At 36.2% G+C, this 19,152-nt stretch overlaps 1 protein-coding gene across 5 annotated transcripts; it reads left to right on the forward strand.

The window, feature by feature from the left end:
* Positions 1–12,312: 12,312 nt before the first annotated feature.
* Positions 12,313–16,035, forward strand: LOC122030338 (protein MAK16 homolog). Of its 5 annotated transcripts, XM_042589548.1 has the most exons (8): positions 12,796–13,752; positions 13,832–13,928; positions 14,064–14,148; positions 14,222–14,353; positions 14,434–14,545; positions 14,753–14,901; positions 15,346–15,425; positions 15,610–16,035. In XM_042589548.1, the coding sequence occupies exons 2-7, from the start codon at positions 13,882–13,884 to the stop codon at positions 15,391–15,393; spliced, it is 573 nt and encodes a 190-aa protein (XP_042445482.1). In that variant the 5' UTR covers positions 12,796–13,752; positions 13,832–13,881; the 3' UTR covers positions 15,394–15,425; positions 15,610–16,035. The 5 variants fall into 5 exon arrangements, with proteins under 5 accessions (XP_042445484.1, XP_042445482.1, XP_042445483.1 ...); XM_042589550.1 differs by lacking the exons at positions 12,796–13,752; positions 13,832–13,928 and adding an exon at positions 12,313–12,718 and having other exon boundaries at positions 15,610–16,033; XM_042589549.1 differs by lacking the exon at positions 13,832–13,928.
* Positions 16,036–19,152: the final 3,117 nt, after the last annotated feature.

Raw genomic sequence — 19,152 nt, forward strand, 5'->3', positions numbered from 1 at the left:
GTCTTCGGGCACCAACTAATTTCCAAGGGATGCAAAGAAATAAAGCCTCCTTCTCTACTTCTTCTCCAAACAAAATCCGACCACCAAGAGTCTCCTAGAGAGTTGATGCCGCCGACCAAAGAAGAAGAAAAGGGGAAGAGGATGAGGGCCGACCACACCAAGGAAGAGAAGAGAAATAATAGATGATAGGTTATGAGGTGAGACACCTCTACCATCTCTTTTATATTCCTTGATCTTGGCAAATAAGGAAAGTTTAATAAATAAAATTTCCTTATATTCCTTGCTAATGTTTAAGAAGGAAAATTTAATTAAAAATTTCCTTTTAACCCTTAATGGTCGGTCACCTCATTGTCCTCCAAACAAGGAAAGTTTTAAACACAAAATTAAAACTTCCTAATTTGTTTCCAAAAATTTTTAAAATAAAATTTTCTCTTTATAAATTCCCTTCATGATTGGTTACAAAAGTAAACTTTTATAAATTAAAATCTCTCTATTAAAACATGTGGATAATTACAATAAGGAAAATTTTCTCTAAAATTAAAATCTTCCTTTCAATCTACAAATAAGGAAAGATATCAAACTTTTCTCTTAATCTTTTGTAGAAACTATAAAAGGAAAGATTTAATTTCAAAACTCTCTTTTAAATCATGGGAATGGTTACATAAAAGGAAAGTTTTATCAAAAATTAAAATCTTCCTTTTAACTACAAATAAGGAAAGATATCAAACATTTCTCTTAATCTTTTGTAGAAAGCTACAAAAGGAAATATTTAAATTTTAAAACTCTCTTTTAAAACAATGAGGATGGTTACAAAAAAGGAAAGTTTTATCAAAAATTAAAATCTTCCTTTTAACTACAAATAAGGAAAAATATCAAACCCTTCTCTTAATCTTTTGTAGAAAGCTATAAAAGGAAAGATTTAAATTTTAAACTCTCTTTTAAAACCATGGTTTCCACATAAGGAAAGATTTTAAATAAATTCTTTTTATTTAATTGTGGCCGGCCACCTAAGCTTGGATTCAAGCTAGGGCTGACCACCTACTTGACCCATCTAACCTTGGTTTGGCCGACCCTAGCTTGGACTCCAAGCTAAGCTTGGCCGACCACCTTAAGGTGGGTAAGAAGGTGGATATGGGTGGATATAACACTTTATAATTAAGAGGCTACGACAGGGACCGAGAGGAGGAATTGATTTTGGTCTCCCGATGAACTTGAGCTTCTCGTGTTCGCCCCGAACACCCAACTCGAGTTCATCAATAATAACTCATACCACTAAAGAGTTATTATTGAACTACCACACCAATCCCATATTACTATATGAGCTCCTTCTTATCATGAGTGTGTTAATCTCCCTGTGTTTAAGATATAGAATGCCCACTAATTAAATGAGTTACCGACAACTCAATTAATATCTAGCTCCAAGAGTAGTATCACTCAACCTTATCGTCATGTCAGACTAAGTCCACCTGCATGGTTTACATGACAATCCTTATGAGCTCCTCTTGGGGACATCATCAACCTAGATTACTAGGACACAGTTTCATTCTATAATCAACAACACACCATATAAACAATACCATTTCCCAACTTATCGGGCCTATTGATTTATCGAACTAAATTGCACCCTTTGATAAATTAAAGAAATGAATATTGAGTATATGTGCTTGTTATTATATCATGATTAAGAGCACACACTTTCATAATAATAAATGTCTTGTTCTTTTATGCAGTCAGTATAAAAAGAACTTACTTTAAATGGTCCTGCTCAATATACTCAGAGTGTACTAGTGTAACTTTATAGTCAAGATAAACTAATACCAAATTACACTATGACTATTCCAATAGTTTATTCCTATCCATCTTAGTCGTGAGCTACTGTTTATAATTTATAAGGAACTGATAACATGATCTTCTGTGTGTGACACCACACACCATGTTATTTATAATATAAATTAATTGAACAACTACACTTAGCATATAAATGTAGATATTTGACCAATGTGATTCTTATTTCTAAATAAATGTTTATACAAAAAACTAGACTTTTATTATACATTCCAACACTCCAAAAGCCGAGTGCATCACTTCTCATGGGTACAACTCCCATTATATTCCCGGTCGACCCCAATACTGGTCAAGCTATCTTTAGGGGACAACACTGTCAGGAAATCATAATCATTTGTTAGAGAATAATAACTATTCGTCAAGGAATATTCTGATATTTTGTCACATCAAGTAACGGAACCTACCTCTATCCAATAGAAGTCCGTCGTACATCCTCTATCATCTGACATTCTCTGACACCAGACATTCTCTAATACCTCATTATTACGGAGGTTATGAGAGACAGTACAAAAAGGAGACACCTCTCCGTTGGCTAGGTACGCGTGCACACACGCATCTACTATAGTCCTACTTTTTCCTGCACTTTTCACTCAACTCTTGTTTCTGACTTGAGCATCAGAGGATCTACGCCAGAGACCTCTTCCATAGTTTACATTCGAACGCCTCCGTGTGATCTCTCTGTGGTGTGTCCAGGCTCGTGGGTACCACTTTCAATCGTATTTACTTGCCCCTTATGAAGATCCAAGAACAATAGTGCATCTTCGAGTTCTAGCCCCCGATCCTCCCTCCATCAACATTCCTGCTCTTGTCATCAGTCCTTCCATTTGACACAGCTTCTAGACAGGATCAAATTTGACACCGTCTATGGGAACTCTCTCCGCCTGTTCTGAGACGTGAAGATAGATGATACCAACAGAATCAATGTTACTATGATGCCTAAATAATACGAGTTGTTCAAGAATACTATAGGATGAGTAGCATTAGAAAAACAAATTGCGGATTCTCACCCGCATCAGACACCCACGACCTCGATGGAGGGGCTCCCTACCTCAAAGGGGAGATCCAAGAGGAAGAAGTCATGCGACTTCCTAGGCCTTCTTCGGAGCGCCGGGAGAAGGTTGCACCAAAATTGAGCGATCACGAGCTTCCTCGGCCGAGAACTCGCCCCCAGGAAACCTGAAGAAACGAAAGGCCCTAACCATTCGGGAATCATCGGAATAGCCTAGCATGCTTTTCTCTCAAGAGATACTGGATGAAAAGCTATCCAAGGCTTTTAAACCCCTGTCAATTGGAGATTATGGAGGTAACAATGATTCGGAGTATCACATCCAAAAATTCTAGAACACTGCTTTGCTGCATCAGTATAGCGACACAATAAGTGTCAAGTGTTTCTGACAACTCTTTCAGGCTCGACATAAAGATGGTTCAACAGACTACTAGTTGGATCGATCACTTGTTTTAAAGAGTTCAAAAACGCTTTCCTACATCATTTCACTAATAGCATAAGATATCAGAAAACCAATCATAGTCTTTTTGCACTCAAACAAGGAGCCATGGAGTCCTTGAGATCATACATCAAGTGTTTCAACCAGGTGGCACTTGATGTCCCATCCGCCTCCTCCGAGATATTAATAAGCGCCTTCTCATAAGGCTTGTTAGAAGGGAATTTCTTCCAAACCCTCATCAGAAAGCCAACAAAGGATTTCGATGACGTGCTGGGGAAAACAGTCAAATATATTAACATGGAGGAGGCTCAAGCCACCTGGAAAAAGGAAGTGAGGGCACCAACCACGACTGGGTAGGTAGATCGGAAGCCACCATAACCTCTTGTCCGCCTTAGAGACCCCTGGTCGAACCTTCTACTAGTCTGAGAAGCAAGAGTTGCATAACGGGTCGAAGCCATTCGAACCCCTGTCAGCAAGTTCCCTTTGTGGGAATCCGAGTACTGCATATACCACCATCCCATACCCACAACATAGGAAATTATTTCCAATTTGCGTGAGACACCCATCGAGTAATTGAACTAGACTTTCCCCTGCCCCAAATCACATCTCAACTCCTGAGGCAGCAGGTCAATAGCCTCGGCGCCTCGGACAGCCTGGCAAACCCTCCTCAGGGAAGAGAAAATCAGGAGGGGTAATTAGTGGACAAGGAAAAGGAGCCAATGGAAATCCAGGAAGAAGAGAATCGGGGAAATGCTGTTGTACAAGACATAGGCATGATTTCTGGAGGCCCCACTAATGGGTATTCTATTAGAACCAAAAAGGCTCACGAATGCTGATTAGAGATTCATGCAGTTGGCTGCAGTAAATAGCAAGTGATGGAGCCCCAAATTATCTTTGGGCCTCAGGACCTAGAGGGGGTGGAGCTCCTTCATGACGACACGCTCATCATCAAAGCAGTTATTGCCAACAACCGAGTGGTTATAGTTTTCGTTGATACTAGAAGCTCTGTCAACGTGCTATTTAGAAGTGCGTTAGACAATATGCAACTTGATGCATGCAAGCTCCAACTCGTGTCCATCGTTGATGCCGAGCAGAATATGTATATTATTTTGGGATGTGAAGTTACAGAGGGATTAATAAGAAAACAAGAGAGAAATAATACAAAAAAGGAATAGCCTAAATTATTCTTAAGCCTATTATGAAATCAAGAGTGCAAATAAAAAAAGATGTAGCCGTAACGTGACTTAAGTGAAACTAATTAATTCAATATCAAAATAATTTATCTTAAATATCATCTAAGGATAAATTTATATAGCTCTCAAAACTTTCAAAAAAATCTAAATGGAAAAAATAACCAACTAGACTTATTCCCTAAGATTTAGGATAAATTAACTAACAAGATTTATTTTCTAAAATTTAGGATAAATTAACTAACAAGACTTGGTTCCCTAAGATTTAGGACAAAATGAAATATAATTAAGAAAAAAATAAACTAAACTTAATTAACGGATAATTACTTTAAAAAAAACTTAATTTGGATCCCCTCCTGCATTAGTCGCCTGGAGTTGAAGAGAACTCGCCCTCAAATTTAGGGTGGGTGTATCTGGCTCCAGATCATGATGACTTAGGTGTTTTATATTAAAAACATCAGAAGTTTTTAAATGACTAGGAAGTCGTAACTTGTTGGCATTGCCATTATTTTTTTTTTTTCTATTATCTCGTAAGGTTTAATCTTCCGATCTTTGAGCTTGTATTCACCGACAGGGAAATGATCACGAGTTAATACAACCCAAATCATATCACCAATGTCAAAAAGAACCTGACATCGATGCCGATTTGCCCTAATCTTGTACTCAGTGTTACTTTCTTGAATAGCCTGCTTAACATCACTATAACAAAAATGACTATCCGCAACACACAATTATGATATCCACAGCGCACGTCGTATGCTGCACAATTGCAAGCTATTGAAAGTCATAAGATATCAACAGCACACACCGCGCACTGCGAATAAGCTCACATCACATGCTACGATTAAGAGCAAGCACACAACATGTGCCGCGGTTAAGAGAAATTGACACCATTCAAAGCGCTCGCCGCATGCTGCAGTTAAGAGCATTTGCAGTGCACTACACGCTACAATTAAGAGCATTCGTAGCACGCTGTACGCTGCAGTTAAGAACATTCACAGCACGCGGCGTGTGTTGCGGTTAAGAGCAATCAATAGCATTTGTAGCACGCGCCATGTGCTGCGGTCAAGAGCAATCAACAACATTCATAGTGCACACTACGATTACCATCAATCAAATACCCCATACAGATATCGTACACATTATAATACCACATACATATAATTATAAAATCAAAACTAAAGTAATTATAATATCACATACAACCATAAACACCATAATTAAGTAAAACAATCCAAACTAGTAATAAAAGATTCACATAGTGACATAATTTCTTTTCTACAAAAGAATTTATGGCTTTAAAATAAGTAGAATCTATATTAGCTAGTCATACAAAATTATAAACTTAGATAACTAAGAGACTATGCTTCCTATTACATCTTCGAAAAAAATCATTTCATCATTTGATCGAATTAAATCCACCTTCTCTCAAAAAATTCTATCATCCCAAATTTTCCAATAAGATCCGCCAAGAAGAACATGATGCACTTTTATTTTTTAGATCTGTGGATGTAATTCGACTTTTTGCAATAACTCCATCAACACATCAATAAAGTAATTTACATTTAGTATTAACAACGATATCTTCATGACTCACGTCATTCAATTTTGAAGGTATAACAATACAAAGTTCCTTGAAATTATCCCACAAGCAATACTGTCAATAGCAAAGAGAACAAAATGAAAGTTACAAAACTGTGGGAAAGCAAGAAGCAAAAAGTAAAAAAACGATGAAGCAAAAAATAAAATAAAATTTTAGAGATTAAAATATATATGCAAGCAAGAAGCAAAAAGTAAAAAAAGATGAAGCAAAATATAAAATAAAATTTTAGAGATGATAATATATATGCACCTACAAGCTGAATTTGTTATTTTATTTTTTGGTAGTTGCATAACTTGGAAGTAAGACTGTATGGTACTTGTTGAACACCTCTTGCAAATAACAATCTACAAGGATCCTCATAATCTCCCTGTACTGAAGATTATAATCGACAAAAAGGAAATTTAATAAAGGTGAAAATGATTATTTGGGTAATTATTAAGAAACATAAGGTTAGGAAAAAATAGATGAGATTCTGAAAAGACCACAAACCTATTTTCTTGTTAGATCAAGTCTCAGAAGCTTTTCAAAAGCATCAAGGTAGTCTTCGCTGCTCATAATGATGCGAAAGATAGATCTACAAATGTCCGTGTTCATTCGCTGTGCAGCAGTAAGCTGCATTAGCTTTTGTGCATCTACAACCTCCTTGTTTATTGTGGCGGCCACATCCTCGATATCATTAGTATTCAATATACCATCTACAGAAATCCACCATTGGCCTTTCTTTTCAGGATCTAACAACTCGCTCCTCTTGAGCCCTTAGAGAAGTACATCGTCCACTCTTAGCTGTAGAATATTTAACCCAATGCCTGAGCAAATGTTATCCACAATAGCAAAAGCAAAACGTAAAAATACAGAAATAATCTACTCTAGGTTTATAATTATCCTTATTAGGTGAGTTTATTTATAAGTTGTATATGTGAATACGATCTGAGTCTTTTAAAATGATTTAACTTAGGTTTATTGGGTTCGATTGTTGAATGTAGACTTTGTATGTATAGAATCTTAATCCCACATCTATTGTCATCTATATGTTGATAATAGATGTTCAGTATATATATATATATATAGTCTCTCATCTATTATTATCTATGAGTTGATAATAGATGTCCACTATATATAGGGTTGATCTCCAAGGACTTAGGGAATCATCTGAACATAGTTTCTTGTTCCCATTGACAAGAAGTTTTACGGCGCCGTCATCCCTTAAGCCCCTTGGAAGATCTTCCTTTCCGTTGCATCTTCTTCCACAGAAATCAAACCGACGACGCTAAAGACAAGGATATGACTCTTTAATCAGATTCCTAGTCTATTATGTTTATCTATTTATTTTTCTTATGTCAAGTCTAATTGATGAAACAAAGATCCATGTTCATATGTTCTTATATTTCCTATATGTGAATTCTTATACGGTTCTTAGAATCCATGCGGCTTAGGTTTTACAAGAACAATCAATTGGTATCAAAGTCAAGGCTTTATTTCTTCATATTTTCATGACAATATAGTATATATTTTTTGTTGATCCATTGTATGCATGCTAGATAAGTTTTTCTATTATAATATAATTTTTGATCATCAGAAATAATGTAAGAGAAAACTAGGATAGACTTGTTTTTCAAATTTTTTGTGTTTCTACGAAAAACGATGGAAACTATCACTGTTTAATCTAATTTTAGGTAAAATTATGATGATTCATTCGATGATTTTGGTCGAGCAATCGATTGTCGAGTCTAAAATTTTAAATAAAAATGATTGAAATTTTTAATTGATAAATAACTTTAAACTCATGACTATGTCAATTATTAATCGATTAGAATTATTTTTAATCGATTGAGATTATTATTATTATTTTTTCTTTCGATTAAGTTTTTTTTCGATGAAGGTTGCTATTTCAACTACACACCATGGAAAACAAAGTGTTTCCCTGAAATTAAAACTGTGAGAAATAAAAGATAAATAAATAAAGAAAACATGGTTTTGTGAAAAAGTAATAAACTCTTTCATTAAAAACCGTGTTTTAAATAATAATAATAATAATAATAATAAAAATAAACTGTTTGGAATGAAACAATAACAATTAAAAATAAATAAATATATTATTGTTTCATAAAAAAAATATATATTTTAAAATTTTTATGAATAATTAAGGAATTAAATAGTATTAAATAATACTATTTAATTTGATCATGTAGTCATATATAGTAGACTTTCAAATTAATTACGATAATCCAAAATCAATCGACTATCATTTGATATCAATCGATTGATAAACCTAATTTGGACTTGTTAAGACTGATTAAGTAATTTTTGTTCGAATTAAGTTCCTAAAATTTTCTTGAGTCTATCCACATAACGTGCTACTAAGTTGAATTAATTAATGTGTCAATCCAAAGGCAAGACACCTTAGGCAGGTTTAGTGTATTTTGTGTTGGTAGATGTATATCTATGTTAAAAGTAATCGACCCAAAGGAAGATTACTTTTATGCCAGATATATGCATAAGGTAGCTTACAACTATAAAACAAAATATTATTTTGTTCAGATCATGCACAAAATATGTCGACCTAAAGGAAGACATTATGTGGCTGATTAAGGTTGTTGCGAGCTATGGACTAAAATATAACTCATATAAAGTATCATATTATGCACACTATGAGTCGACCTAAAGGAATACAGTGTGTGGCCAATTAAAGTTTGAGTTATATTAAAGAGTATCGTTAACAAATAATGTGTCGACCCAAAGGAAGACACATTATGTTGTACTTGGTATCTCATAAAGAGCTCATTTATATACATTTAAAATTTTATTTTATTTGCATAATTTTATATTACTTATATGTTCTTGGCTTTAGTTAAATTATGAGTTTAAATAAATTTCTCTCTTTAATTTCAGTGCAGTCTGTAACTGCCAGCATTAATAACATCCCAATACTAGCTGGTTTGAATTTTGCTGAATAGAAAGAATACGTGACCGTAGTCTTAGGCTACATGGACTTAGACTATGCATTAAAGAATAATCGTCCCGCACCTCTGACCAATGTTAGCAGTATAGAGCAGAGGGCTGAATTTTAACTGTGGGAGAAATCAAATTGCATGTGTCTGAGTATCATGAAGCTTTCCATACCGGCACTAATAAAGGGCTCAATAATAGAGGGAGGAGATGCTAAGAGTTTCCTGGACTAATTAGTAGACACCTCAAATAAAAAGGTCGAGACTACCACACTTCTTATGAAGGTAAAGGAAACATAAGGGAGTACATTATGGAGATGCCCAATATAGTGACAAATCTGAAAGCATTAAAACTCGATATGTTTGAGGGTATGTTAGTGCATTTCGTTTTGATGTCTCTGCCTGCACAGTTTACTCCTTTTAAGATATCGTATAATACTCAAAAGGAAAAGTGGACATTGAATGAACTCATATATAGCTCAATGCATATAAGAGGAAGGGAGACTAAAGATTGAGACATCTGAGAGTGCTCACTTATTATCTAGTTCTCAAAGTGCGAGCAAGAAACGAAAGAGGATTAATAATAAAAGAAAAGGAAAACAAACTGTAGATTCTAGGAGTTTTCTTAACTTTGCTAGTTCGGAAGTCAGTTTAGCTATTGTATCCACTGATACTTGGTGGATAGATACCGGTGTCACTACTCACATAAGTGTCACTATGCAGGGTTGTCTTAGGAGTCGACTTCCGCTTGATGGTGAAAGATACATCTATACAGGAAATGAAAAAAGGCTAAACTTGAGTCGATTGATGTTTTTAGGCTTTATTTAGGAACAAATGTCTTTCTGGATTTAGAAAATACATTTATTGTACCGTCTTTTCGACAAAATTTAATTTCAATTTCTTGTTTGGACAAATCAGGTTATTCTTGTTAATTTAGAAATGGAATTTTCAGCATTTTCTTTAATTCAGTATTGGTTGGCAATGGTTCCTTGGTTAATAAGCTTTATAAATTGAACGCCTTTACTCCTATAGTTGACAACATGATAATGCATAGTATAGGTACAAAACGTAAATTGACTAACGAGAATTCTTCCATGTTATGGCACTGATGTTTAGGACATATATCCAAACAACGCCTAGAAATGTTAATGTTACATGGAATTCTCGATTCCCTTGATACGTCAGACTTTGATGTCTGCATAGAGTGTATCAAGAGGAAGACCACTAACAAAAAGAATAAGGGGACTAGTCGTTGTAGTGATGTTTTGGAGCTAATACATACAGATATTTGTGGATCATTCCCTAAGGTATCTTGGAATGGACACACATATTTTATTAGCTTTATAGACGACTATTCTAGATTTGACTATCTGTACTTTATTCATGAGAAATCATAATCTTTGGACATGTTCAAAATTTTTGAAGTCGAACTTGAGCTTCAACTAGGTAAGAAAATTAAAGCTGTCCGATTTGACTGTGGGGGTGAATATTACAGTCGATATGATGGATCAGGTGAACAACGTCCAGGACCTTTTGTGAATTACCTTGCTGAGTGTGGAATTGTGCCTCAGTATACCATGCCTGGTACACCCAGTCAGAATGGTATAGCTGAGCATCACAATCAAACCCTAAAAGACATGGTAAGAAGTATGATGACTTTCACTTCTCTACCAAAGTCCTTGTGGGGTGAAACACTCAAGACTATAGTTTACCTACTCAATAGAGTACCTAGTAAGATAGTAACTAAAACCTCATTCGAGATGTGGACGGGTAAGAAGTCTAGCATTTGACACTTACACATCTGGGGTTGTCCAGATGAAGCTAGGCCTTACAAGCCTAATGAAAGAAAACTAGACTCAAGAACGGTTAGCTGTAATTTTGTAGGATACTCTGAGAAGTCAAGAGGGTATAAATTTTATGATCCCTCTAATAGATCCTTTTTCGAAACAGGAAATGCTAAGTTTATTGAGGATAGTGGGAGTAATAAAATCAGGGAAGTATCTTTTGAGGAAAGCATTGGCGATCCTATTGTGGTTACTACTAGTGCGATCAGTAGCGGTATGGTTACCATACCGTACATTATAGGTATCACTCATCTAGTGAGCGTAGTGAACCAAGATATTCCCATGACATCTCCAATGCAATTGGAGGAACCTACCACTAAAATTGAAGTATTGTCTCATATTGATGAGCAAGTACCTCAACCACCTCAAACACAAGTACCTTTAAGGCGATCCACAAGGGAACGAAGAACCACGAATTCTTGTGATTATATTTATCTCCAAGAGCATGATTTTGACATAGTGTTGGAGAGTGATCCTATATCTTTCCAAGAAGTCAAACAATGCTCTAACCCTGAAAGGTGGATTAACGCTATGCAAGAAGAGTTGAAGTCCATGGCGGACAATGACATTTAGGAACTTGTCAAATTACCTGAAGGAAAAAAGCTCATTGGTTGTAAATTGATATTTAAAACCAAGAGGGATTCAAGGAGCAATGCCGAAAAGTATAAGGCTTGTCTTGTTGCCAAGGGATTCACTCAGAAAGAAGATATTAATTACAAGGAGACTTTCTCACCTGTGTCGACAAAAGTTTCCCTTAGGGTAATCATGGCATTTGTCGCTCATTATGATTTGGAGCTATATTAAATGGACGTAAAGACTGCATTCCTCAATGGATACATAGAGGAGTCTATATATATGGTGTAACCAAAGAACTTTGAGTCTAAAGACTCAAAAGCACCTAGTATGTATGATCCTGTCTAAAATATGCAAGGTGGTGCGCTGGCTCCGACGAACGATAGTTTTTGATGAAGATGAACTCTTGAAGATCTGGAAGTGCACCTTAATGATCCTATGCACAATGAGACGACACTACAAGAAAATCCTTATTCAACAACACTCAAACGACAACGGTTTTATGCCAAATCGTTGTCTTTTTACCTTTTAACAACAGTTTTAACAAAAATCGTTGTCTTTTAACAGTTTTTTTGGCTTACGACAACGGTTTTTAAAAACCGTTGTCTATTTATGTTTTTTTGGGCCTACAACAACGGTTTTTAAAGGCTACGATAACAGTTTTTGAAAACTGTTGTCTATGTGCGCTTTTTTTGGGATTACGATAACGATTTTTGAAAACCGTTGTCTATTAAGTGTTTGTTGAATACCGCTGTTTTTTTCCTTCGTCATTTTTTCCCTTCGTCATTTTTTGCCGCCGCATTTTTTGTTTCCCTCTCCTCGAAATTTTTTGCCGCTGCATTCCCCCCTTTACCTTCTCGATCCCAAGCCCTAAACCTGTCGCCCCTTCTCCTTTCCTCTCCAAGCCCTAAACCCATCGCCCCTTCACGACTCATAGCGAACCGGTCGCGGGGAGGGAGAGAGATGGGCAACAGAGGCTACAAGGTTGGAAAACCTTACCACGATGATTTCAGCAAAGCCAATTCTAATCTTTCCCTCCTTGCGCAATTCCCTCTTGGTTCTTGCATACTCGATCTTCTTGCAGATCACAGCTTTTCCCTTTATTTACCGGAAGAGGAGGTGGCCCTCTCCTCTTTGGCCATCAATGAGGCGACGAGAGCCCTATTTCCTCACCTTTCCTTTCTCTTTAAGGTTTGGTTTCCGTCCTTGTATATATTTGGTTTCCGCACTCCAAGGGCATCTCCATCTCGCCGCCGCTGCATCCATTACAATTGTAAGCACTACCTCAATTCTTTCTCTCAGTACAACATTTGATGGATGCATGTAGATTAAATTGTTTACGGGATCCTTCTCTTCTTTTTTTTTGTCAGATTGTTTGAGATTAGGGCTTTTTCTCTTGCCAATTACTTCTACGGTCAATGAGTGGACTGCAAAATGTATTTCCAAAGCATAACAATTTGTCTAAAAATTTGCGTGAAAATTTTACTGTCAGTTGATGGTTAATATGATTTTTTGAACACTGTTGGAATTATGTATAGCCTCGATAACCGCTAAAATGCTGTTTTGTTTGCTTGTGTCCTTGCTTTAGTTAGCCAGAGACGTCCAGAATGCTGCTGTTTAATTTACTCCAGAATTTCAACTCTTTCTTATCTTGTTAGTCACAGGGCCTGGAAATAGAGATGAACATCCATTTTGTCCTTTTAATTTATCATTAGTGCATGCACATCTTTTGGGAACTTCATACTAGCATGATACAAAAAATAACAGCTATCCAATTTTGAGACCATAGTATTCATCAATTTAGTACCACTATGTTGATTTCTCACATTCTATGATGCATTGAGTTATACAACTTTAGTATGTTTAACAAATATGGCTAGAAGTCTTGCAATTCTTAACTATTGATTGTTGAGACTTCCTTAATCATTTGTTTTAAATTCTTTCTTTATTTTTAATTTTTTTTTCTTGTGTCTGACTTTAATTGACAATCGACGATTGGACTTAAATTACTTGGAAGTAGATACTTTACACATGAGGTTATGTTTTGTGTTTCATGTCATCCCTGCGTATCATAAATTGTGTGGAGCAATGTGAGAGAACTGGAATAATTGGTGACCATACAATTGAACAATGCCTGTATTCCAGCAATGATCTGTCCCTCAATAGTTCATGGTATATACAAGAGCCACTTTATTTGCAGTGGAAGCAACTGAACTATAGGAACTGCTGACTGTCGAGGAACTGTGGGAGAGAGTTAAACTTCTAAGAAACTATGAGAAGGCTATTGAAATTATTGACAAGCATATGGTACTGTTACTCTCATTGACTAGTTCTTGAAATCTATCTTTGAAGTATTGAATGATTTGCTGTTTTTGTTTTTCTCAAGAGTTCTGGCCTAAATTACTTGTGCACAAAATAAAACAACGACTAACCAAAATGACTCAATGTCGAATCCGCATGAGAAAGCTTGAATTGAAAGTGAGGTATGCAGTAGTCTTAGTCAATGTCCAGAAAGGAGAAGAAATATTCTTATTTTCATTATCATGGTCATTATCATCATCATCATGCCATTTATGTTAGGGAATGATTGAAATTGCAACCTTATGCCATTTACTTAGGGAAAAGATAATGACAGTGCCCAGAAAGGAGAAGAGAGAAGCTAGGAGGGAGGAAAAAACTGAAAAGGCTGCAGTTTTGGATAAGGTTACATTCATTGCTTTGCGACTCTTCATCATCTGTAGCACTCCATTTAGTGTAATTGGTTATTTTGTGACAGAGCATCGAGACTGAACTTCTAGAGCGCCTGAAGAAAGGTGTTTATGGTGACATATACAACTACCCTGTCGAGGCATATAATAATATCTTGGAAATGGAAGGTCTCCAACCAAGTGCAACTGAAGAAGAAGAAGTAATGATCAGACTCATTCTACCTCATCTTCTTTTCTCGCAACTATTTTTGGTAGGCAATCCAGTTTGTTCTTATTTTAGCAGGAGGCAGAAATAGAGTATGTTGAAGGCAATGATGGACTTGAAGAGGAAGAGGACATGGAAGATTTTGATGGTCTCATGAATGATGAATCCTTTTTGGGCAATGATGAAGGTAAAAACTTTTCCTCTAATCCCTTTATCCTCCAGGTATTTAGATTGATGTAACAATAGCACAAACCAGCAATAAGTAAATTTCTTAATGACTATAGGGAAGATATATAAAATGTAATAGCTGTACTGAACTCCATGATTGGTAGTATGCTCAGCTTGATTAATTCATCAGTTTGGACTTCCTGAGCAATAAATTAATTTGGTACAGATGGAATGCAAGAAGATAATGAAGAAATGGATCGTTTAGAACAACACATTCCTAAGAAACTACGAGCACTGTTGGAATCTAAATCACAAAAGACAGATGGTGACTATGCTGGCAAAAAGCCAAATAGAAAGGGCCGGGTAATAATTGAGGTATGCATCATCTTCTTAATCAGCTGGCCCTACTAAATATCTTCTAAAATGCTTTTACTGATAATTAGCTTCTCAGCACCAGCCACCTTCGTTTGTCCTGATTATAACAGCTATAAATCATGTCTGAAAGTTCTTTCCATTTACCTGTTTGTGGCAACTGCTTAGTAGAGAATTTTTTAAAATAGGGAGATAGTCGGCTATTTTGATACAAAAGAGCCTTATTTGGCCATTTGGCCTTTTACCCTTTGTTATCTGTTTTATCATCCAAGCAATGTTTTCTTTTTGTCTCATGAATAATACCTTATTGTATTCACTTTGAAATGAGACCTTGGAGGTTTTATGTTGCCATACGATATCAATTGGAATTATTGTTCTATATTTCAAATGATTCTTCAAAAAACAAGCCGTTAAATGACTATCGCTATGCATATATTTGGATTACAGGTTGAGGAGGAAGGAGATCCAAAACAGAAGGCACTTTTGTTAGATTGATTTCATACATGTGCTTTTCCTCCTTTTGTTGGGTAAGATAGTATTTCTCAAATCACACACTCAGCAAATCCATAGCTTACATGTGGCATGAGGCTGTCATAGAATTGGCATCTAATAAACTTGTCGTAGAATTGGCATCTAATAAACTTGCACATTGCAAATGCATAATTCTTTACTTTCAACTTATAGGCTAATTGATGTTTCTTTTGTTAACAGCATGTGGAAGATCATCATCTATACTCATTAAACTATATGCACTGGGGTGCACCAAAAATATGGTATGGAGTCGCAGGGAAAGATGCCTTAAAATTAGAGGAAGCTATGAAAAAAAATCTGCCAGATTTGTTTGAAGAACAACCAGACTTGCTGCACAATCTTGTATGTATATGTTTGGTTATGTCTCATGTGCATTTTTTATATGTCGAGATCTCCTGGTGCCTTATCAAAGGGATGAAAAGATTGGACTTTTTGATGGAGTTGGTGTGGGAAGACTGGATTTATTATGGAATTGATGATCAACAATGTTGGACAAGGTTGACATGAAAGAATCAACAAGTGAGAAAGAGGAGTCCAATGAAATTCTACAAGTTGAAGATTGTGATGGGGCTTGGGTTGACAATAATTACTTGCAATCCTATATGGCATGAACCACCATCACAAGTTTCTAGTCTTTTGACTATTGTTCATTAGTTGTAAATGAAGTTTATTTATTTATTTGTAATGGGATAAATTTTATTTGAATATTAGACATATTTCTTCTTTTGTGATTGCAATTCTTGTATAAGTAACATTTTGAATGACATTGATATGGAAAATATTCATTCTTTTGTGATTATGATTCTTTATTATATATTTATTTTGAAATATGATATATATATTGGTATTAAAAGATAATAATTTAAAAGACAACGATTTAAAATCGTTGTTGTTATTTATCACCCTCAAAGACAACGGTTAAAAACCGTTGTCGTAGCCCCAAAAACTATTGTAAACTCGCATTGTTAATAAAAATGCTCTAAACAACAATAGTTTTAAACCGTTGTCTTTTCATTCAAAGACAACGGTTAGTTGTCTTTTCATTCAAAGACAACGGTTAGTTGTCTTTTCATTCAAAGACAACGGTTTAAAACCGTTGCAAAATTGTTGTCTTTTCATTCAAAGACAACGGTTTAAAATCGTTGTCGTAGCCCCCCACTTTTAACAACACTGCCAATTACAACGGTTTTAAAGGGCCTACGACAACGGTTTTTAATCGTTGTCTTTCAATGTTTTTGTTATAGTGCGAGCCAACAAAGTGTTAGTGACCTAAAATTGGGATGGGGATCCCTGGCTATGCCCTCCGACGCTCAAGTCAGTGTCTCTCTCAAAGGTGGAAGAAAAAGAAGCAAAAGAAGTACAGTAACTGAAGTACTTAGAAACAGAGTTTGGATGCAAGAACTTGCTTACCTTGTCAACGGAGAGGATATCCCTTTTTATATTACCTCATGTAACCTCTGTAGTCGTGAAGTAGTCCCCGGTTTGTTAGAGTTTGTTAGGAGATGAAGTCATCTTCTAAGTTTCGTGCAATAATCCTTTAGGAAATCTTTATTGTACCCTAGATGTACCTCTTTTATCGTTTATGACTCATATTTATGATGAGATATGCATAGGAACACGTTACTATAACTGAAGAAGCTTCTAAAAGATACTTCCTGCCAAATTTATCGGGCTGTCATACTTATATACTTCTGTTAAGAATGTCTTGACCGATCATTCAAGCCGGTCGTGTATATATTGAGAATACCTTCTATTAAGTATGTCTCGACGGAGAGTGTCTATGAGCTTTATAAGGCTGAGCGCCCTTATGCTCGGTTAGGTTTTGCCTGGTCGAGCACCTATACACACACTAGTGCTCGCTCGGCCTTCATTCGACTGATAATATACTAAAAGTTATATATAAAGTTAAATACCTTTACGCCCGGTCAGGCTTTGCTTGACCGAGTACTTGTAAGCACATTGCTGCTCACTTGGCCTTCACTTGGTCGGTAATATACTAAAAGCTTACAAGGTTAAATACCTCTACGCTCAGTCGGGCTTTGCCTGACCAAGCGCCTGGAAGCACATTGATGCTCGCTCAGCCTTCGCTTGGCCGGTAATATACTAAAAGCTTTACAAGGTCAAATACCTTTATGCTCGGTCGGGCTTTGCCTGACCGAGTGCCTGTAAGCATATTAGCGCTCGCTCGGCCTTTATTCGACCGATAATATACTAAAAGTTATATATAAGGTTAAATACCTTTATGCCCGATCGGGCTTTGCTTGATCGAGCGCCTGTAAGCACATTGATGCTTGCTCGACCTTCGCTAGGCTGGTAATATACTAAAAGCTTTACAAGGTCAAATACCTTTACGCTCGGTCGGACTTTGCCTGATCGAGCGCCTATAAGCATATTAGTGCTCGCTCGACCTTCATTCGACCAATAATATATTAAAAATTATATATAAGGTTAAATACCTTTACGCCCGATCAGGCTTCGCATTACCGAGCACTTGTAAACACATTGATGCTCGCTCGACCTTCATTTAGTCGGTAATATACTAAAATCTTTACAAGGTCAAATACCTTTACAGTCGATCGGGCTTTGCCTGACCAAGCATGTGCAAAATGCCTTTTATTTGGTCGTTCCTCATCCTATTACTCATACATTAACCCAGCTATATACCCCTCCTATCTTTCTCGACCATGACCCTTACTTCATTTTCCAGACCGCTCCATCATAACCCATATCACTAGCCTTCCCTTCAAGTCTAGTCGAAGGAGGAATGGCTGACTGACTAGACATGAGTCTCAGTTTTGTTAGCTCTACTCATATAACTCATTATTTTATGTTTTTCCCTTTTCTTTTAACCATATCTTGAGAGTCGTGCAGTTTTTCAAAATTGTTTCGTCGATGATTGACCCTTCAACGGAAAGAGAATGTTCGAAGATATGACATATCAGCATATGATTTGGTTTGTTCTGTCTATCATAAATGTCTCTTTATAGGTGAGCGCCACGTATCCTTTTTTCTTATTTCTTGAAGAAACCTTTAATATGTTTTTTTATCAATGCCCCATCACATTCTTATTAGCAAATCAACGCTTCTCCTTTCATGAGCCGTTTCAATTTAACGACAATCCTTATACCACCCTCCCTAAATCTTTTTTATTTCTTTACTCTTCATCTCAACTTACTTTATGGCGATTCTCTCTTTCGACTTTCTTCAACACCTTGCGCCTCTTCATCTTCCCCGACCTTCCTCTAGTACTTTCTTTTCCTAAGGACCTAGTAAGTCACCTATCTCTTAAGTGTTTTTATTTTCCATCATGGCTAAGGAATTACTAGCTCCTTGGTACGCTCAGACCATTCTTCCTATAGTACTGTCAATTAAATTTTCATTCGCTCTCAGTATGAAATTCCTAAAGAATATCATATCAAGGTCTCGCACCCTGAGGCTTATCCCCATCTCCCTCCTGATGACTATGTTACCTTCTTCAAAGATCAATTGGTAGCAGGTTTATGCTTCCCTATTCCTCCATTCTTATAAGAGATAAGCCAGTATTTCGGTATTCCTTTACAACAATTTACCCCAAATACTTTTCAATATTTATGTGGGTTGTTCATGTTATTTCGCCTTTTCATTATGCCTCCTACCCCTCAAAACTCCTTCATGTTCTCTTATCCTAAAAAATCAGAGTCAGGGGGTAAGATAGTGTTCTTTATAGACATGCCCTCATCCAAC

Source organism: Zingiber officinale, chromosome 10B (genome assembly GCF_018446385.1).
Source record: "Zingiber officinale cultivar Zhangliang chromosome 10B, Zo_v1.1, whole genome shotgun sequence".
NCBI lineage: Eukaryota > Viridiplantae > Streptophyta > Magnoliopsida > Zingiberales > Zingiberaceae > Zingiber > Zingiber officinale.

Bases quoted from the DNA above. Each gene is read 5' to 3' on its own strand.
- LOC122030338 (XM_042589546.1), top strand. From the start codon at position 13,804: ATGATTTGCTGTTTTTGTTTTTCTCAAGAGTTCTGGCCTAAATTACTT. The intron at 13,929-14,063 runs GTATGCAGTAGT...CCATTTACTTAG, and splicing joins AAGCTTGAATTGAAAGTGAG to GGAAAAGATAATGACAGTGC. The intron at 14,354-14,433 runs GTAATGATCAGA...TTCTTATTTTAG, and splicing joins GTGCAACTGAAGAAGAAGAA to CAGGAGGCAGAAATAGAGTA.